The sequence below is a fragment of the Schizophyllum commune genome (genome assembly GCF_000143185.2).
Source record: "Schizophyllum commune H4-8 unplaced genomic scaffold SCHCOscaffold_7, whole genome shotgun sequence".
Classification (NCBI taxonomy): Eukaryota; Fungi; Basidiomycota; class Agaricomycetes; order Agaricales; family Schizophyllaceae; genus Schizophyllum; species Schizophyllum commune.
Window position 1 is genome coordinate 453,459 of NW_026089544.1, and position 19,812 is coordinate 473,270.

Here is a 19,812-nt window from a genome sequence, read left to right on the forward strand (position 1 = left end):
CCTACCTGACTGCCTGGCGGATACCCTGCAGCCTATGAAACGCCTCAGTGACCTCGCTCACAGTTGATTGTGGTCCTCAAATCAAAGAGATGGCGCTCAGTTCAGTTTTGGGCTCGCCATTGACCGAGTTGCCATCGAGCGAGGCACCCAATGCCCGGGAAATCGACTCCTCACCACTGAGGTCTTCTCCTCCGGGCTTGAATGATGTCTTCGTACAGAATGACACCGAGGAGGACGATATATTTGCTGCTATGCTATACGGGAGTGACACTTCGTCAAGTACCCCTTCATCTCGTAAGTCATCGCGCACATTCTATACGAGATTGTCACTCACTTGGACCGAAGCCACACCTGCTGGACCTAGGCCTGAATCGCATCGCCTCACGCCTCTGGTCCTACAGAACAACGAAGGAGAAGCGCACTCCCCCCCTCACACCCCTGCTCATCTCGTCGGTCAAACACTCCTTTATGCGGATGGAAGCGACCCAGGCGTACTTGCCGGCTCCTCTATTCCGCGCGGACCTCAAGATCGTCAGCGTAGAGGACACAAAAAAAGACACCATACGTTCGCGCGGAAGAAGGAAGTCAGAGAGGAGAGTACACGGCGTGCACACGAGGCAGAGGCGCGTGCGAAGGAAGCTGCGTTCGAAGCTGCGCTCGACATTGTTGAAGAGAGTGGCGCCTCGTTTGGTGAACTGCTGCTGTACGTGCTCGACCCCAAAGGGAACACGACGCGTGGATGGCGGTGGCACAACCTGTTCAAGCATCGGTCGACGGTCCATCAAGCGCTTGAATGGATGGCGCTTACCAAAAAGAACTCACCTACGGCGCGCTCGACGGCGGTAGACGGCATGCTGAATGTCATCCAACGTTTGCTTGGAGACGAAGCGAGGGCAATCACGAAGAGCGGCTCTCTGCGGCCACCCTCAAAGGTTGATCAGGACTTTGTACTTGGCTACAAGTTTGCAGACTTACCAAAACGGATTCAAGAGCGCTGCCCACTCATCCTTAGGATCCTTACGAGCATCACAACAACGGCTCGTCAAGTAAAGGATTGCACACCTGCGAAGCTTGCGCACAAGCGATTCGTAAGTTGCATGCAGAAGGTACTGCACCACTGACTGACACACCCTCAGGTCACTGCAGCATACGCAACTCTCTTGCTGGGCGAGCACAGCCGTGCGAACTCGTACTTCCGGCACGTCTTCGGCCTCTATCTCTTCGCCTCGGGCGCAACTCGTCAGCTCATCACGGTTCTCAATCATCTGGGTGTTAGCGTCAGCTATGTCACTCTGGCAGGTCGCGGTGGCAAGTCTCTCGCATGGGATGATATAGCATCACCAGAGGGAGAGACCGATCAACCTGGTACCGGGACAGCATCTGCCACCACCGATGGCTCACCTACTATGGACTCCGACGATGAAGAACCTGCCGAGCCCGGTCAAGTTCATGCGCGTGGCGACCAGGAGGCAGATCCGACGAACTCGGCGCCTGCGGTAGTGGCTGTGAAGCGCAAGACATGCCACGCCAGGTTGGGAACCTTGGAGAAGCTTTCGTTGTCGATGCGCGAGCTCACGAGGGAGCTTGTAGCTGCCCATGCCTTCTTGGTAGCCTACGACAACATTAACATGAGCTGGAAGGTTGCTGAGCAGATCATCGGACGTACAGGTATGTTTTCCTCATTGATTAAAACAGCACCCCACTCAAGGCAAGTTCAGATTCTGTAGAAAGCGGGACGTGCGCGACCGTCGTGCCACTACATGGTGGTGAGAAGCCATCAGACATGAGGACGGAAGACCTGGATCGCGCGTTCGACAAGGCCTTGCCGCTCTCCATCGATGACATACGACTCACCGAAGAGGAGGTGCGGCAGCTTGACAACTTCCTGGTGCATACCGTCTTGCGCCTTGCTGTACGCTACGGTGGTCCTGGTATGGAGAAATTCCGTCAGCGCGTTCTAGACACACAGCCGCTCTCATCTCACATCATTCCCATCCATACTTCCGAGGTCCATCCCTTGCCGACCTATCCCATCGACGAGTCTTCGAAGAAGGGGAACGCAGACTTCATCAATGCAGCAATGACCGAGCTCAAGTACAATGAACGCGCAGATGTCGCGTGCTTGGTGGCAGGCGATCAATTATCCATGGCTCGTCTTCGAGAAGTCGCCGCTGCCCGTGCCGGTCATGAAGGGGGACCTAATGCCCTACGCTGGCCGGTCTTTGTTCCTGGGTTCTTCCATTACCAGATGGCGGCGGTAAATGCACTTATATATGCGCACCTGGGATCGGTCAACCACGACGTCTCGAACCCCGCCTCGCTTCAAGCTCACAACACACTGCTGCGACGCAAGCCAATTGTGGCGACCTCCCTTCCTCCCTATCACGTTCTCAAAGGCCTGGCATTCGACTCGCTTGGTGCTCGCATCCTCGACTGCCTCCTGCGCGTATCGGGGAAGGCCTCGCTCGACGCGCTCTGTGATGGCCTTACCTGGCAGGACTTGAAGGAGCTCGCTCGCCAGGTCATTCGGCAGTTCACAGACACACGTGCTGTTGACAAGCTCCGTCGCGCACGATTGAAGTATGGGAAAGACCACGGCGACATGGTCTATGAGAACGCGATCCTCTTCATTCGAGATGCGCTTCTCCTGCGAGAATTCAACGATGCAATCAAGGCTGGAGACTCGGGGCGCATCATCCTCGTTCTTAAGAAGTGGGCCTTCAGTTTCCGCGCTCAAGGGCGCTCACGGTACGCCACAGAGGTGTTGTACCTCATCCACAACCTAACACACGTCTGGCCACCGGCGATTCGGTACGCATGAAATCTCCTCCCTCCGTTTTCCGAGTCTTACAGGTACACATAGTAATGCAGTACTCGATAATTGGCTCGTCAACCCCAGTGGCAAGCCGAACGCGAATCACCCAGTGGATCTATTACAGGAACATAATAACTTGCTGATCAAGGTATCGTAGTTCTTGTCTTCGACCCTCGCCAGATCTAGCTAAACCATCACGCAGGCTTTCTATCAAGCGCACGGCAGTAACGCGTCTTGGGAATGGACTGGCGCCGTTAGCCCGTGCGTAACGATTTTGCGCCAACTCAACAACGATGTCAATCGGACACTGGGCGCTCGTCAAGGGAAAAAGCACGCGATCCCCGACTTGACGGAGGACATCAACGAGCTGATGAGAAGTCTTGCCCACCATCAAGTTCATGAGGTGCAGCTCGGACGAATGCTAGACGAGGACGATGCGATGGGTGCTGTACCAGATGCTGTGGCAATCGGGCATACCCAGCTCACGCACGGCGCCACATCCCCTCTGAAGAAGTACAACGAAGCTTTCTTGGCTCTTCAAAAGCGTCGACGTGTCCCGCCCCTGGTGCCGCGCCAGCAATCGGCGCTTTCGCCGCCTCAGGCAGCCTTCGGTCAGCCCAATGCTGGCACTCCTGGTCAGTCGTCTCTTCACGCTTCTCAACTAGGAAGGTGACAGATCCTTTCTTTGCAGGCCGTGCCGGAATTTTGGGAAGCATGCAGCTCGATGGGACCACACCAACGGTCTTGATTCCGCTTAGGGAGGCCTTAGATGATCCAGAGCCGGAAGCGGAGGCGGAGGATGCGGAGGGAAAGGAGGACAGCGAGGCAGAAGAGCAAGATGGCGTCGAGGGGGAGGAGGAGATGGAGGCTGAGTTCACCTTAGAGGAGTTGGGGGACTTGCTCGAGGAGGGTGACGATCTGGAAGCGGAAGTAGGACAGGCGGACGACTCGGACCCCGAAGACTATGACACTGAGGGGTCTTATGGAGCTCGGGATTCAGCCAGTGAGAGTGATGTAGATGGCGACATATAGTATCTTCCGTATCTCAGCCATGTTCATTGTCGAGCGCGCGACGTGAGGCTGAAGAGGCCGAATGGGCAGCACGGAAAATGCCGACGCTTCTCTTCCTCGACCACCATCACGACTCTTCGAGCCGGACTGGTCAATACTCCCATCCCAAGCACTCTAGCCATCTCGTCTCCCCAAATGACGCCCAGGCTACGCAAACGCCTGTGAAGGCGATGGAGACGGGGTTATCTGCCTGTCGCCGCTATCAAGCAAGTCGACATCATCTGTCTTCCCTGATATCAGGCGCCCTGCCGTTCTTGAGCCCCTTCACTACGTCGGGAGCTGGCTCAGCCTGACTACATTCAATGCTACCCATGATCGAGCAGGCGCCCCCGGGAGACACCCTCCCCATCACACGATCTCTTCCTCGCGCCGAAGCGCGCAACCCCTCCGCCCCCACGGCTCGTCGGACATCACCATCGAAGCCTCAAATCTAGGTCACATTCATTGAGCTTTGGGAGCAAGGGATACTACTCAAGGTGTGTTGCGCTACCCAACCCTCAAAATTTCAATCATTGAGGGTCTGGCAGGTTGCCGTGCGTATACGACAGCGCCCTGTACGGACAGCCAATCCTTTCTAGCACATATCTGTCTACATCCAGCTCTTCATCCTGCACGCATCTGCAGGTGTTCGAGGTACGCCTCACCCTTCCCCTCTAACATAATCCCCCCCGCTGACTTTCCCCCTCTCAGTGCACACACACGTCCACTCGCGTCGCCTCGACGCACCGCTCAAAGTACACACGAGGCCGCTCTCATGTCCCGCTCGTCTCAATGGTCTCCCTGGGCCAGGTGGACAACGCCCACCGTGGCGACCGTCACCGCTATCTCCCAAGCCCTCTCCGACACCCGCAACACGTTTGTCATCGATCGGGCAGGTGCTGGTCTGATCCTCCGACAGCGGCTTCAGCGCGGACGTTAATCAGAGCACCATCAAGGACTGCCGCCCTCGCCAATCATGAAGCAGACAAGTTCGAATTGCCGCGCCGATCCTTCTTCGCGCAGGATTCCTTGCCTCGGTTGCAATTGCTGCCGCTCCCTTTGCGCTCGCGCGTGAGGAGCACGTTCTCCTCCTTCGTCGGTAAGCGGCACCTCAGACGGCGCGGATCCCGTCGTCTCCGTGACACACGAGTACTCGCCCACTACCCTGTGCACGCGAGCAACTACTAAAGCACCCTTCGCAGATCGCTATTACGCACACATCACGAACCTTTCGCCCACACCGTTGCTGCTGCTGAGGTCAGAGGACGGAGATGTGAGCAGCTGTCCTTCACGACGAGTGACGCGCTGTCCGCGAGTGACGCGCACAGCGGCGACGTGTGCACGCCGACCATGATCGAGTTGCCGCGGGAATCCACGGACATCTCCAGTGCCTTCGTCGCTCTGTCGCGCAAGTCCGCGCTCGCGCATCGGACGCCCTTTCTGCCGCCCGTGCAGCATCACGCTGTTCCCTTTTCTCACGAATGGGCCTCCGTCGTCATCATTCGCGACCCCGCCAAGCGCGCGCATGCCGCTGCAATGAGCAGCAGCCCCAGCATGACTGCGAGGCCGAGGAAGCCCTTCAACACGAAGACGAGCGCCAGCGTCGCCCCTAGGCAGAACGCGAAGTCGAGCGGCGCCGCGAGCAAGAGCAAGACACTGCGCGCAAGGCCTTCCTCGAGCTCGAGATCGAGCATGCAACATCCGAGCGGCAGCAGCGCAAACATCGGGCACGGGAAGCAGGAGAGCACAGCGCGCGAGATCTCGGGTCGCAAGCGGCTCGGCCGGCTAAGGCGGCAGGAGGAGCACCGACGGCTCAAGCAGTAGCGCGCGGACGAGCCGCGGGTGGCGAAGAGGCGGGAGGAGTAGACGAGGAAGAGGTGGAGGTGAAGGCCTGCTCGCTCGCTGATGCTCTCGTACACTCCTCCATTCTGGCTGACTACCTCTTAACGTTAATACAGGACAATCATCCAGTCTCCCTCATCCCCACAAACAACTCCTAGTAAGACCCTGCTCAGATCTTTGGGTCCATTGATTCAAAAAGTCGTGTATGTTGCCATTTTCTGCTTTTTCTGCCTCAATATTTTCATTTACTGGATTCCCTACATCTACTGGAGTGAAATACCACGATTTTCCGGCCACAGTCTGAAGTCACAACGGATGAGGAAGATTCACGTCGACGGAGCGTGGCGGGCCAGCGTTGAATCTCACTAAGTCAAACGCATCTTTTGGCGGGCCCGCCAAAACCCTCCCGGAGTAGCCCAGTCCGCTCGCAAGCTCGCGGATCACATTGGCAATTCCTCGCGAACCGCCATGTGATCCGTGAGCTGCGAGCTGGACTGGCCACGCGAGTCTAGGCCGGAATAGGCCAGTACGAGAGTCTGTATCGACGGAGCCGGAGGAAGCAAGGAGGAAGTGGTGCACGAGGGAGAACCTCTAACGCAACCGCAGTGCGAATCGACCGGGTTCGACGTTGGTGCCGCATATTATCGCGAATGAAGGCGTCGAACGCTCGAGTGGGTGGCCGCAGAGAATGATTAGAGGCACTGTAAGATCTGGGGTCCGAGCGGGACAATGTCGCGTTGCCGTACTCGAGAGTTCTGCGCAGACCAGACAAGAGGCTGGAAGACGATGGACTCGTCTCGACGTAAAGGCCCGAGGACTTATAGAGGCCATCGATTAATTCCCTAAGCGGGCAGACCATGACGTTGAGGCATGGGCGCGTGGAAGGAGAGATGAAGCGCACCCCACGGGGAACTAGATGGTGGACCGGGTGGTGGTGGTCAAGAGAAGACAGAAAAATCCGCACCGTGACGACGGGCGCGTTCGAGAGTAAATGGTGCTCCGAATATTGTTTTCATGTGTGCGAGTTCACCGTGTGCTGCTGCGGTGTAGGATCGGGAGAAGTACTCCAAGCCTCGTTGGGGGGTCATGGATGGAGGAACATGGACGCAAGGATGGGCACGCTAAGCCCATTATCGACACGTCAAACCAGCCGCGATGGGCTGAGATTAACCTACGCATCACGATCGAAGCCGGGCAGTAATCTTGAAAGGCGCGTATTTGCTGTGTATTGGCGTCGCAGGGGGGTCAGCAGCAGCCCAGAGCAGAAAGAGGGTCGTTCTGTGCGCCACGGAGAGAACATGGCGCTGGGAGGGGATCATGAACGCAGTGTTCGGCGTACGAAGGCAATCTCTTATCCATCATCATCATTGGCGAGCGCCGGCGGTAGAGGGAGCGGCAGGCAGCAGGCCTCATGGGTGGCGGACACGGTGCTTGCATTGCACGGTGTCAGGCGTCAGGTTTCTGCATGGACCTACCACTAGACCGATATTGAGCCTACCTCATCAGGGCCGCCGCGCTGTACGGCACGAAATCCGAGATCACCATCGGTGGTATGGTGAGGGCCATGGACGCAGCGTTGATAGCACGGTGAATTGGGCAGATGACTGCTACATGAGTCCCGGCTGTACCCCGGCAGGCCGAGGCGACACCGCCAGGCGCAGTCGCTGACTCGGTATATTATTCCCCGCCACCACAGAATTAATTCTCTGTCCTCGGGCAGAGGGTTGCGCGCGCCACACAAGTCGACCAAGGACAGCCGACTCGTGGCGGGCTCCGAAGCCGGTGGAAAGTGATAAGGAACACGAAACACGTGCGCAAACACAGCCGCTTCTTTCCCCATCCGGAAATGTGAGAAATTTGCGGCCGGTTTGGTTCCGCGCGTTCGCGCCGAAAAATTATAAAAGCGTCTTGCCTCCTGCCACCATCGTCTATTCCTCCCGTGCCTGTGACAGCCTCTTGAGCTCGCTGTCTGCAACGATGACGGAATACGACTTCTCGCAGGAGGGCTACGAGCGCCATATGCGCAAGATGCACCGCGTCTACAACTGGACTTGCGACAACGCCCGCATCCCACAGAAAAATCCCTTCGCGCCCCCAACTCCCGCCACCGGGTTGATGGACCTCCCCTACGACGCTGCCGGCAAGACGAAGAGTAGGCAGAGGAGCGCATCCATGCACGACACGCGCGCGCGCACTGTCATCCCCCCCAAGCGCTCCTCGACAACGCCCACCAATCCCTACGGCAGCAAGCACTCCAACTCGTCCTATACACTTGTGCAGCCCGTAGTCACCCCGCCCGTTGCGGCCGGCTACCCTGCCCCTCCTCCGCCCCAGATCATCTACTACAACCCTGGGCAACCGCAGGCGCAACCTCGGCGACACCACCGCGCCAACTCGTACGCGGCCCCTCCCCCACCTCAAGTCTACGGCTATCAGGCCCCCGTGACAACCCACGTCTACCCTTACCCCACGACGGCCCCACGGAAGAGTACGAGCAGCGCCCAGCGCCCTCCGATTGTGGTGCGTAAGCTTGCCCGTCGATGCAGTGCAGACCCTGACCGTCGTCAATGACAGGTTCCGCCGGCTGTGCCACAATACACGATGCCGACGTCCCCGAAACAGCAGCCGCTGATCAAGCGCCTCTTCGGCTTCGGTCGGAAGAACAGCGTGCGGAGCTCGAGCAGGGAGCCGTCGCGCGACGAGCGCCGCGGAAGCAAGGAGTACGCGCGCGCCTCTTACGATGACACAAAGAGCCGGGACTCGTCGCGGAGCAAGGAGCACTACTACGACGAGAAGCACCACAGGGAGCGGGAGAGCCGCCATCGCTCCTCATCTCAGCACCCGCGCCCGTCGACCCATCACCATCACCGGTCATCTCGTCACCGCGAGCGCCGGCTCAGCTACTAGACACCTCGCCGCCCGCGATATACCACCCGACCACCCCGGAACAATCACCCGCACATCACCCCTGCTACACGCCGCAACTCGTGCCACGTCGCCGCCTCCCCACGAGTTCCCATCACCGGCGGCATTCATTTCTCTCTCGCCTAGTCCGTCCCATCTCCCGCCCTCATCTTCCCTTTCCTATTGTCATTATAATGCTTATTTACATCCTGCATTTTGCGGATCTCCCTCCGCGCCCGTTGTACTCTACTCTAATACCCTTCGCCTTTCACCCATCCTCGCATCTGCACGCTGGATATCCCCCATTTTCCCCTTCTGTACTTTTAGCAACTCGCACTTCCCCCTACCTAGACGTTCTCAGGCTCGATTCGACTGCTTGCTTTGCTGTTGACCAGGGTCTGATTGCTTTCGTGCAACCTTTCTCGTCTCGCCTATCTTCCTCTCGTCCCGCCTATCTTCTCTCGTCTAGCCCATCTCCTTTCCTCGCCTTCCGACTCGTCTCGCCCTTCCGATTTTCCCACCCACGCTCTAATTATCCCCCACGTATTTATTCTTACTTAGTAAGCATCGCTTTCTCGTCTATACCTTAACGAACTCTTACACGAATTTACGCTACGTGACACCTACATACCTACTACCCTCCCCCCAAAAAATGTCGCAGGCCTACTCGCGAGTATCCGCCGCCTCGTACTTGCGAGGCCGCAGACTCCGAGTCATACCCGTGTCGTCCCCACCTTGTTGGGGCGCAGGCCTGCGACTGCTACTACTACTACTTCTACGACCAGGGGAACCCTACTTCTACGAGCAGACGCTGTACTTACGATCGGATAGACCTTAATGATCATGACGCTTCACGAATACGGGGGTGGGCTTCACGAAGATGGGCTTGACCTACCCGAACTTGGTCTTGGGCTTCACGAATTTGGTCTTGACCTTCCCGAACTTGGTCCTGGCCTTCCTGAAGGTGGGCTTACTCCGAGTCCTACGCCCCCTCGCCTTCGCCCCAGTTCCAGGACATTCAGCCACTTCGCGAGGGTGCGTTCGATAGCCTTCGTTGTGTGCTGACGTCTCCGCCGCCAACAGACTGTACACTCGACACACGACATACGACGGGCGTGCGACGAGTCGTCGGCGTGCTCTATGAGGTGCGTCGTGCTCCGTGCGAGGCCGCTAGCAGCTAGCTGATCTTCGCAATAGCGCTTAGCGGCGAGAGGGCGGGGATATTTTGCATGGGGACCTGTTCGCGCCGTATGGAGGCCTGTTCGCGCCGTATGGAGGCCTGTTCTCGATGTATGGGGGGGTTGCTGCCAATGCATTCAAGGGCCTGTTCCCGCTGCATTCAAGGGCCTGCTCCCGCTGCATCTGCCGGAGCGCACGCTAAGCCTGTCGCTGCCGCTATATGGAAGACATGCCAAGTCTGCTACTGACCACTCCTGTATAGAGATGCAGCTATATCGGTCAGCTGGCGTGCGCATGCGCGAAGGGCCATTCAGAGACTTCATGAGGGCCACCCACGCATGCTGCGGTGTCGCCCTCTCATGCGTGCTGCGGCGTCGCCCTTTCATGCCTGCTGCGCTGACGCCCTCAGCGCGGTTTTCACTCGCTGGTGGCGGTTCCATTCGCTGGCTTCATCCCGCGAGCCATCCCCGACCGACCGGAGTGGACAGAGGAGCGATGGGCGCCAACGAGCAGTGCCTTTGTCGATGGGAGTTCATCTTTAGCGGTGGTGAGAGTTCATTTTTGACGGGGAGAGTTCATCTTTGACGGTGGTGAGAGTTCATCTTTGACGGGAAGAGTTCATTCTAGCATCCCGCGCCGACCGAATACAGGATCCGCTCCTTTGTTGGCGCGCAGTCATCGGGGTACCGGGAATTGGTCGCTGACTAGCGCGGCGACAATGAATGGGCGTCCAGAGTGAATGACCCATTGGCACCCACAGTGATTGTCCTAGGTGATTGTCCTAGGCTTTAAAGCTTCTACAAAAAGATTCCTTGGGTTCGGCGGACATGAAGGCGACAACATAGGCCATTGAGGGCCTGAGTCGGTACCGAGCAGATGCCGTAGGTAAGACTGAGGTGTGAGTGATAGGGCTATGTAGGCTCATAAGCTGGGTATTAGTGACTGCTGGGGTATGAGGGTGCTAATACATGGTGGAGCCGAGCATCATACGATGGCGTCGCGCAATACTAGGTCCTGGTATCAAACCCCAGTGCCTTTGTTCATCTCGGGCGCATAATGGCACCGGATCGCCCGGGCTTTGGAATGAAGGCACTTTCCCGCATGCGCTGTGGGGCTAGGGGTCGAAGCTACCACCCAGGCTTCCTAGTAAAGTGCTGGTAGTACTGTGAGATACGCCTGAGGAGGCAACCATACTGACCGCATGGGGGGACTATAGTACCAGCTAACACTGTAACAGCGATAAGGCTTGACCTCGAAGGAAAACTTACCGAAGTAAGCATTTTGGGACTTTGTACCAGTGCAAGGGCTAATTCGGGTCCGAGGATTAGATGTATTCCCTCCCCTATACTTAAGCCGCGAGAGCGACTTTCTGAACTGCTCCTTTCGATCGCGTCGAGAAGTAAAGTCGAACATTGCACGTGCACGCACGTGGAGACCGGATCAATGACGCATGATCGGGCAAGTCTCTTCCAGCGACCGGCAAACGCTCCGAGAGGTGCTCCAGGGCGAAACAGCGATGATGAGGGGGACGATGCCGCCTTGTCTGCGACGGCCATGGTCTCTCCAGCTCAGTCCATCGCGGAAACGCGCACAGTCAAGGGCGAAGAGGAGCAATGGACCGTCAAGGATACCCACCAGGAGAACATCTCCTTCTCCAATGTCCGGCCCGTCAACGTGAAGGTTCGCGGGCTGACGGTCGAAGTGGACGCGCCGAAGTCGATTATGCAGAAGCTTTCATTCAAGAAGAAGACCCCGAAGGACCCAGAACAAGGTTACTCGGATAGGAAGCGCATCCTCGACACGATCTCGGCGGACTTCCCCCAGGGGAGCTTGTCTGCGATATTGGGAAGCTCAGGGTCTGGCAAGGTGCGTTGTCCGCGCAATCTCCGCATATCTATCCTGACATATCGCAGACAACTTTACTGAACATCTTATCACGTCGAATGCGCAGCTCCAACTTGACTGTTGCGGGCTTGGTCGAATTCAACGGGTCGCCCAAACTATCGTCGATCTCCAATGCCTATGTCACGCAGATGGACCTACTTCTTCCTACCTTGACTGTACGAGAGACATTGCTATACGCGGCTGCTCTGCGATTACCTGCATCAACGAACGCGGAGAAGCGCAAGCAATTAGTCGAGGAGATAATCCTTGAACTGGGGTTGAAGGTGGGTGGCGCGTCCCGATCACTACGCATACATGGGCTCAAAGTCATACAGGAATGTGCCAACACCTACGTAGGTGATGGGGAATCTCACAAGGGCTGCTCCGGAGGCGAGCGTCGGCGCGTTAGCATTGGTGTCCAAATGCTCAGCAATCCGAGCGTGCTGTTCTGCGACGAACCGACCACAGGCCTCGACGCGACGTCCGCATACCAACTGGTGAAGACTCTCAAGTCCCTTTCGCAGAAGGGCCGCACCATCATTTGCACCATACATCAGCCGCGGCACGATATCTTTTTCCTCTTCGACCGAATCACGCTACTCAGTCAGGGCCATTCTCTATACTCGGGACCCACCGATGGCGCGCTGCCGTGGTTTGAGGGTCTCCTCCCAGGCAGCTTCCACAAACGGGTCAACCCAGCAGACTACCTGATTCAGGTCGCCGCCGTAGATTCTCGCACTCCCGAGGCTGAGTCCGAGACGCAGGGCCGCTTGAACATGCTCATCCAGGCGTGGAAGAAGGAGTCGCCCATACGCTTTGATGACTCTACCAGCAAGGAGGGGAGGGGTATACCTAATCCCCTTAGCGGCGACGACCGCGGCAAGATCGAGGCTGCCCCGCTCGCGCGCCAGATTGCCGTGCTCACCTCACGTACGTTGAAGACGACAATCCGGGACCCGATGGGTCTCGCTGCGGCATGGCTGGAAGCCATTCTCATGGCGCTCGTCTGCGGCCTCGTCTTCCTCCAGCTCGGGAAAGACCAGGCTGGCATTCGCTCTCGCGAAGCCGCGCTGTACATTTCGGCAGGCCTGCAAGGCTACCTCGTACTCCTCTACGAGACGTGGCGGCTGGCAGGCGTGGACATCGCCCTCTTCGACCGCGAACGGGGCGAAGGCGTCATTGGTGTCGTCGCGTGGATGTTGTCGAGACGGCTTGCGCGAGGGCTGCTAGAGGACGTCGCCGTGCCGTTTTTGTTCTCCGTCATCTTCTACTTCATGTGCGGATTCGACGCGGACGGGATGCAGTTCCTCAAGTTCTTTGCCGTCATCTTGTTAAACCAGCTCATTTCTGTCACCTTCGCTGTCGTGTGTGTCGGTGTCTCGCGCGATTTCTCGATCGCGACGCTGGTTGGGAATCTTTCGTGAGTCTACTTTTGACTGCGTGGTGCTCGCCCTGCTCATTTGTTCAGGTTCACCGTCCAGAGCTTCTCTTGCGGCTTCTTCATTCAGGCAAACTCTATTCCGGTGTATGTGCGATGGCTCAAGTGGATTGCATACATCGTGAGCTCGCAGTACCGATATCCACCTATCGTCGTTTCTGACACCATGTAGTACTATGCATTCGCCGCCCTCGCCGTCAACGAGTTCACCGACGAGTACTACGACTGCCCTACAGGCAATGCAGCGACCGACCCGAACTGTCTGCAGTATCGTGGCAACTTTATCCTGCAGAACCTGTCGTTCCATCGGAATTGGTACGCGGTCCCCGTGGTGTAAGTAACCCCGGCTGTGCTCAAAACACTGTGCTGACATTTGCTTCAGAGTCATGTTGGCTTTCGTCGTGGGCTTTGGCATCCTTGGCGGACTTCTGCTCAAGTTCTGGACGGTCGACATCCGTGTTGGTGGCGTACAGCAGCCCAAGGAGGCCTCTCGGAAAGACAAGTTGACGCACACGCGCTCTGAGCGGGACCGAACCCCGCCCATCGACGTCGACCTGCTCGACTTCTCCCTCGCCATCGAGAAGCCGCTCGCTCGCGGTGAGGAGGCCAAGCACAAGACCATCCTCCACGGCGTAACCACACGCTTCGAGGCCGGCGCGGTCAACGTGATCATGGGACCGAGCGGCTCGGGCAAGTCATCCCTGCTCAACACCATGGCTCTACGCGTTCACTCGAGCCCGCTCGTCCGCTATCGCGCGGGCGGGCGAATGCTTCTGAACGGCGTCGACCCAGGCGATTCGATCGTGCGCAGCTTGTGCTCGTATGTGACGCAGGACGACAACTCGTTGCTGCCGTACCTCACTGTGCGGGAGATGCTGCATTTTGCCGCCGGGCTAAGGCTACCAAAGGAGATGAGCAAGGAGCAAAAACGCCAGAAGGCGGAGGAGGTAAAGATAGAGAGTTATCCTTGGAAGCGGCGTCGCTGACACACGAGGACTGTAGGTCATATTGAAGCTCGGACTACGGGATTGTGCGGATACGCTGATTGGGAGCGAGTTCATCAAGGGGATTAGTGGCGGGGAGAAGCGGCGCGTTAGCATCGCCGTCCAAATTTTGACTGAACCCCGGATACTAATGTATGTTGCTTCTGGTTCTTCGCTGTGTGCTAAGTGCTAACTCGTGCTATCAGCGCCGACGAGCCTACCAGTGGACTGGACGCCTTCACGGCATCGTCCATCCTCGACGTCCTCAACACGCTCGCGCAGGAAGGCCGCACCGTCATCATCACTATCCACCAAAGCCGCTCCGAGCTCTTCAACCAGTTCGGCAACCTGCTCCTGCTCGCCAAGGGCGGGCACGTCGCCTACTCCGGCCCCGCCGCCGACATGATCGCCTACTTCACGAATCTCGGGCACCCCTACCCGCCCATGAGCAACCCCAGCGACTGGGCGCTCGACCTCATCTCCATCGACCTGCGCAGCGCGAAGGAGGAAGAGCTCAGCCGCGCGAAGGTGCAGAAGATCCTCGACGCGTACGATCCGAAGGCGCACTTCGACTTTGCGAAGCACCGCCAGGTCGCGCTGCCGGAGGAGCTGGGGCGCATGCGGAAGCGGATGGCGCCGTTTTATGTCGCGCTGCCGATTTTGTTGAGGAGGGGGGTGCTGAATTTTAGGAGACAGCCGAATCTAGGGGCGGCGAGGATTGGGCAGGTGATTGGACTGGGAGGGGCGCTTGCGTTGTTCTTTGCGCCGTTGGGGAGGGATTACTACGATGCGAGCATGAACATTGTTGGTGGCATCCGTGAGTTGCTTTGTGTTCGATTGGTGTCGGCGTCTTGCTGATGTCGATTTCAGAGGAGATCCTGCCCATATACTTCGTTGGCATGCTGCAGAACGTGGCAATGTACCCGAACGAACGAGACGTCTTCTATAAGGTGAGTTATGTCCGGCGCCGCCGATCCTCTGATTGCCGCTGACATCTTGCAGGAAAACGACGACCGGGCCTACTCCCTCGAGGCGTTCTTCGTCTCCTATACCATGCTCGAGGTGCCGTTCGAGATTGTTTCCGCCCTCCTGTTCTCCCTCCTCGGCTGCATCGCCATCAATCTCAAGCGCACCGTGCCCATGTACTTCATCGTTGCGCTCAACGCCTTCTGCATCGTCAGCTGCGGCGAGTCCATCGGCATCATCTTCAACACGCTCTTCCAAAGTACCGGTTTCGCGCTCAACGTCACGAGCACCATTCTATCGATCGGGACGTTCATGAGTGGTACAACTCTTTCCTTCCTTTCCTCCTTCCTTTCTCCCTTTCCCTCCCTCCTCCTCCCTCCCTTGTGCACCTTCTCATCCTATCCTCTCATACCCACTAACCACTCCCCCAGGCCTCCTCAGCGTTGACATGCCCGGCTTCCTCAAGGGCATCAACTACATCTCGCCCCTCAAATACGCCACCGAGAACCTCATGCCGTACACCCTACGCGGCATGACCTTCACCTGCGAGGACTTCCAGCGGCTGCCCGACGGCCGGTGCCCGCTGGAGACCGGCGAGCAGGTGCTGCAGCTGTTCAACATGGATATCGATCCCGCGCCGAGGCTGGGCGCGGTGGTGGCGACGACGGTGGTGTATCGGCTTGTGGCGTATCTGGTGTTGAGATTGGTGAGGACGGACGTTGGGGGGTTGTGGAGGCGGAGGAGGGAGTGAGGGGTGAGATGGGGGTAGGGTGGGCGGAAAAGGGAAGGGGGAAGTCATTTTGTTATCTTGTTTCTTGCATCTTGGACGGAAGGATTGTATCAATACAAGCGCGTAATCTTATACCTACTTTACCCCATCTTGCTATCGCGCCCGTAGATGTGTACAGGGTTCTGATGCACGACACTGGCCGTGTATTGCGACCGGTGCGAAAGTTTTCAGAAAGGATGTTACTTGTGTTCACCAATGCGCATTCGGTGTACAACATGCAAGAGTTACAAATACATAGGCGTGTGTTACAGTTCAGTCCGTGGTGCATCTACAGCCTCATGCGTGCTTGTTGGCTTCTTTGCGAGCCGCCTCTGCAGCCTCCGCAGCCTTGGCAGCAGCAGCCTTCTTGGCCTCCTCTGCCTTCGCTTGCGCGTCATCGGCCTTGCTGCTACCCCAGCTGAGCCAGCTGAACCAGCCCTTCTTCGCCTGCGCCTCCTTCTCCTCTGCCTCGCGCTTCGTCGCGTCCGTGCCCACATGCACAAAACTCTTCGCATCCTGCCACTGCTCCTTCGCCGCCGTCTTGTACTTATCGAGCTCCGCGCCCGCGGCGGCCTTCCCCCCCTCCCACTGGTTCTGCGCCTCCTTCTTGTACACGTCGAGCTCCGCGGCGGCCTGGTCGCGCGCGGAGGCGGCGCGCGCGGCGGCGGCGTCCTGCAATTCGGAGGCTTTAGCGCGCAGTCGCTGCTGGTCGGCCTCTGCTCTCGCCTTTGCGCGCTTCAGCTCGTCCTCGGGCTCCTGCGAGAAGTAGTAGTACCCGCCGCCGGCCGCGGCGAGGGCGAGGGCGGTGTAGAGGACGGCGTTGGAGGATTTCGGGGGCTGCTCGAGTGGGGGGACGTCCGCGTAAGTGCGACGAGACACGGTGGTTCTCGGCTAGGGGTGGCGACATCAGTGTCGCGTATGAGGGGAGAAGCGAATAGGGCGTACCAGAGTCGCTGCTGCGCGCATCTGTGCGCCCCTGCGGACGGCGTTGGAGACGGTGCGGGTGGCCATGGACATGGTGGTGAGAGTGAAGATGGGTGGTGATGAAGAGAGAAGCTGCGAGGAAGGTTCGGATGGATCTGACGAGCTGGCGCGTGCGCGACGTTTTATATACTGCAGGGAGCCGCGCGGATGACGCGTGTGATGTCATCCGCGCGTCCCACTGAACTCATTCACGAGGTCATCTACGGCAATCATCGCCAGTCGGCAGGGGGAGTACGAGAGAGTGAAGAAAAATGGGCCGCATCGGCTCGAGGAAGGACGAGGAAGGAGGAAAACATGAACTTGTGGGCGCTCATTTGTTGTGCCTTTTTCGTGTGATGGCACGTGGCAAGTTCAACATGAAGTCAGGTGACTTATTTCGCACGATACGGCGCGTGTTTCGTTCGGCGCTTGTTCAGTTCCTTCACCTGCCTAGCGCCCTGATGAGCTGCTTCATGATGTCCAGTTCAATCCTATGTCACTCCCTCGATCGCACTGCTCGGGGAACGCGGATGCGGCATGGCGGTGGATCGGCATCATCACCGTCAAGTTAGTGCCCTTTGGGGTGTGTACGGCGCTGCCATAACAAGCGCTCTCCGCGTTTCTCAATGCCCAAGACCGTAGCGCGCTCTGTTGGCCGCCTTGTTATGTGGCAGGGCGCACATCTGACCGTTTCAACCTCCGCTCCGTGCTTGAAGTAGCCTCTTCGCCAGCCACATACGGAGACCAGCACGCAGGTAGGCGATGCCCATCCCTTCCGGAGAATGCGGAGGTGCATTTAGCTATGGACAAGAGAAGTATAAGAGCAGGTAGAACGCCATTTTGTACCATCACTTCTCTCTTCAACTCCTCCCAACTCAACTTAGTAGCTTTGCAACAATGGGCGCCCCCGAGACCATGGTCGCATACCTCTACAAACCCGGCTTCGACGACCTCATCCGCGTTGACGACTACCCCGTCCAGAAGCCCGGCAAGGGAGAGGTCCTCTGCAAGGTCCTTGTCTGTGGTGGTACGTCTGCATCCCATCTCGCAGCTCCTGTGCATCCCATCTCGCCGCTTCTGTACATCTCATCTCGCCTCTCCTGTACACCGTGCTAACACTCGACTCTACTACCAAGTATGCCACTCTGACGTCGCCATCCTCAACGGATACACCGCAGACAGCCGGACCTACGTGCTGGGGCATGAAGTGTGTGCGACGCCGATTGTGTACGTCCCATTTCTTCTTTGTCCTCTACATAAACCCTGTTTATCTCTGACCGTCTCGGATCCTGCCTGTCGCTTCTGCATGCTAATACTCACCTCTACCACCAGCCTCGGCGAAAACGTCGACCCCAGCATCAAGATCGGTCACCGCTACGCCATCCAGCTCATCAACGGCTGCACGCACGCGCTGAAGCCCCACCAGGCCGCCGCGCTTCAGGGCGTCGGTCTGGGAGGCCCGGGCGGGTACGCGGACTACATTACTGTGCCGGATAACTTGTTGGTGCCGGTGGTGAGTTCTCTAGCCGCGTGGTGTTGGGATAGGATGCGGTTGGGATAAATCATACGACGCTGCTGGGAAACGGAAAAACACAGACAAAAGGAAGGGCTCTAAATGCTAACGACACTCCACAGCCAGACAACGTGCCCGACAAGGTCGCCGCCATCGCGGCGGACGCGGGGACGACGGCGTACAACGCTGTCGTGAACACGGGCCAGGTCAAGGCGGGCGACAGGGTGCTCATCATTGGCGTCGGCGGTCTGGGTCATTTGGCCGTGCAGTATGCGATTCTGCAGGGCGCGGAAGGTGCGGTGGATTTCTTGATTGTGTTTCTTGGACACCTGGGCGCCATCGCTGAGGATGCGCGTCTTTTCCTACGATGCACACACACACACCTCTATTTCATTGGAGTTCAGCGCATTCGCTCACAGCCGCACACATTCGCTCACACCCCTACACAGTCTACGTCTGCGACCTCAAGCCCGAAGCCCGGCGCCTCGGCCTCGAGCTCGGGGCCGTGAAGGCATTCTCGCTCGTCGAGCTGAGCGCGGCGGTCAGCGCGCCCGATCCGTTTACGGTGCATGCGGTGATCGACTTTGCGGTGTCAGCGCAGAGTGAGTATTTGGTCCTTTGAGTGTTTGGTCCTTTTTGCATCTTTACCCCTCCTTGCTTGGAATCAGTGCTGCTGCCCGAACTTTTGGTGCTGCTGCCCAACCTTTCTCCCCGCCGTGCTTCGTCATGAACGTCCGTGCGCTGACGCTGACTCCACCCAGCCTTCACTCTGGGCCTGAGCGCCCTCGTCGGCGAAGGAGACCACTACCCGACGGATCCGCGATATGTTTTGGTGAGTTCCGTGTTGAATCATACTGAACAACCTAGCTCTTGGCACCTTGCTAACCAAACGATTGCTAACCAAACGACAGGTCGGCGTCTCCGGCGACAACCTCGTCTTCACGTCGGGCGAGGCGCTGTTCAGTGCGATTCAGAGTGGGTTGAATACATCGCTCGATGGCAAAGAGAGCGACCGACTGACCATCCATACAGTCCGCGCCAATCTCTACGGCCCCCGTAGTGCGACCGAGGCTGCGCTGGAGCTGTTTGCCAACGTGAGTATCTCTGGCGCTCGTTTTGCTATATCTGGCTCTCGCTTTGCTCATCAGCTCATGAACGCGCACACAGGGCTCCGTGAAGGCGCGCGTCACCGCCGAGCCTATCGAGAACGTGAACAAGATCATTGACGAGCTGCGCGCGTACGAAGTCAGCGGGAGGAAGGTGTTGCAGATCAATGAGTTGGAGTATTGAACTGAACTCGGAGGGTGCGCTGGAGGGTTGACATGTAAGATTGTGGAATGCGCGGGTTGACGGCGATGGTGTATTACTGTAGTACGTATCTAAACTTATGGATATATGTATATGAGTGAACGAGAACACAAACCGAGCTTGTCAGGACTGGCCAACGGGCTTACAGACCTGAACTCGAAACATGTGCCGGACGCGGTTCACAAATTTCACGTGACC

The 19,812-nt window shown here is 57.9% G+C and overlaps 9 protein-coding genes across 9 annotated transcripts; 8 read left to right on the forward strand and 1 right to left on the reverse strand.

Moving 5' to 3' along the window:
• Positions 1-249: 249 nt before the first annotated feature.
• On the forward strand, positions 250-3,488 carry SCHCODRAFT_02734706 (uncharacterized protein; the record flags this gene model as incomplete). Its single annotated transcript, XM_050347144.1, has 6 exons — positions 250-1,088; positions 1,137-1,365; positions 1,501-1,668; positions 1,719-2,811; positions 2,864-2,963; positions 3,018-3,488. Coding segments are annotated over 6 exons (2,900 nt in total), but the record flags the coding sequence as incomplete, so codon positions are not given.
• A 112-nt stretch (positions 3,489-3,600) lies between these two features.
• Positions 3,601-3,840, forward strand: SCHCODRAFT_02628040 (uncharacterized protein; the record flags this gene model as incomplete). Its single annotated transcript, XM_003031420.3, has 1 exon — positions 3,601-3,840. A coding segment is annotated over exon 1 (157 nt), but the record flags the coding sequence as incomplete, so codon positions are not given.
• Positions 3,841-4,356: 516 nt separating this feature from the next.
• Positions 4,357-5,143, forward strand: SCHCODRAFT_02734711 (uncharacterized protein; the record flags this gene model as incomplete). The annotated part of the gene is made up of 3 exons (XM_050347145.1): positions 4,357-4,362; positions 4,414-4,519; positions 4,577-5,143. Coding segments are annotated over 3 exons (589 nt in total), but the record flags the coding sequence as incomplete, so codon positions are not given.
• A 72-nt stretch (positions 5,144-5,215) lies between these two features.
• Positions 5,216-5,689, forward strand: SCHCODRAFT_02504508 (uncharacterized protein; the record flags this gene model as incomplete). Its single annotated transcript, XM_003031448.2, has 1 exon — positions 5,216-5,689. The coding sequence occupies one exon, from the start codon at positions 5,216-5,218 to the stop codon at positions 5,687-5,689; it is 474 nt and encodes a 157-aa protein (XP_003031494.1).
• Positions 5,690-7,684: 1,995 nt separating this feature from the next.
• On the forward strand, positions 7,685-9,796 carry SCHCODRAFT_02504839 (uncharacterized protein; the record flags this gene model as incomplete). Its single annotated transcript, XM_003031447.3, has 6 exons — positions 7,685-8,227; positions 8,282-8,427; positions 8,483-8,757; positions 8,939-9,171; positions 9,443-9,646; positions 9,695-9,796. 6 exons carry the CDS (start codon positions 7,685-7,687, stop codon positions 9,794-9,796), a joined length of 1,503 nt encoding a protein of 500 aa, XP_003031493.2.
• A 285-nt stretch (positions 9,797-10,081) lies between these two features.
• On the forward strand, positions 10,082-10,544 carry SCHCODRAFT_02628049 (uncharacterized protein). Its single transcript, XM_050345444.1, has one exon. The coding sequence runs from the start codon at positions 10,112-10,114 to the stop codon at positions 10,373-10,375; it is 264 nt and encodes an 87-aa protein (XP_050199498.1). The 5' UTR covers positions 10,082-10,111; the 3' UTR covers positions 10,376-10,544.
• A 968-nt stretch (positions 10,545-11,512) lies between these two features.
• On the forward strand, positions 11,513-15,812 carry SCHCODRAFT_01172108 (P-loop containing nucleoside triphosphate hydrolase protein; the record flags this gene model as incomplete). Its single annotated transcript, XM_050341168.1, has 11 exons — positions 11,513-11,656; positions 11,704-11,958; positions 12,010-13,094; positions 13,143-13,233; positions 13,285-13,445; positions 13,495-14,059; positions 14,115-14,248; positions 14,302-14,912; positions 14,966-15,045; positions 15,098-15,380; positions 15,493-15,812. 11 exons carry the CDS (start codon positions 11,513-11,515, stop codon positions 15,810-15,812), a joined length of 3,729 nt encoding a protein of 1,242 aa, XP_050199499.1.
• A 202-nt stretch (positions 15,813-16,014) lies between these two features.
• Positions 16,015-16,956, reverse strand: SCHCODRAFT_02628053 (uncharacterized protein). The gene is made up of 3 exons (XM_050345445.1): positions 16,776-16,956; positions 16,557-16,721; positions 16,015-16,502 (listed from the first exon to the last, which is right to left on the reverse strand). The coding sequence occupies exons 1-3, from the start codon at positions 16,845-16,847 to the stop codon at positions 16,128-16,130; spliced, it is 612 nt and encodes a 203-aa protein (XP_050199500.1). The 5' UTR covers positions 16,848-16,956; the 3' UTR covers positions 16,015-16,127.
• A 288-nt stretch (positions 16,957-17,244) lies between these two features.
• Positions 17,245-19,749, forward strand: SCHCODRAFT_02628054 (GroES-like protein). Its single transcript, XM_003031445.3, has 9 exons — positions 17,245-17,820; positions 17,930-18,020; positions 18,126-18,306; positions 18,429-18,600; positions 18,756-18,908; positions 19,068-19,138; positions 19,218-19,281; positions 19,339-19,400; positions 19,474-19,749. The coding sequence occupies exons 1-9, from the start codon at positions 17,691-17,693 to the stop codon at positions 19,594-19,596; spliced, it is 1,047 nt and encodes a 348-aa protein (XP_003031491.1). The 5' UTR covers positions 17,245-17,690; the 3' UTR covers positions 19,597-19,749.
• The last annotated feature ends 63 nt before the right edge of the window (positions 19,750-19,812 follow it).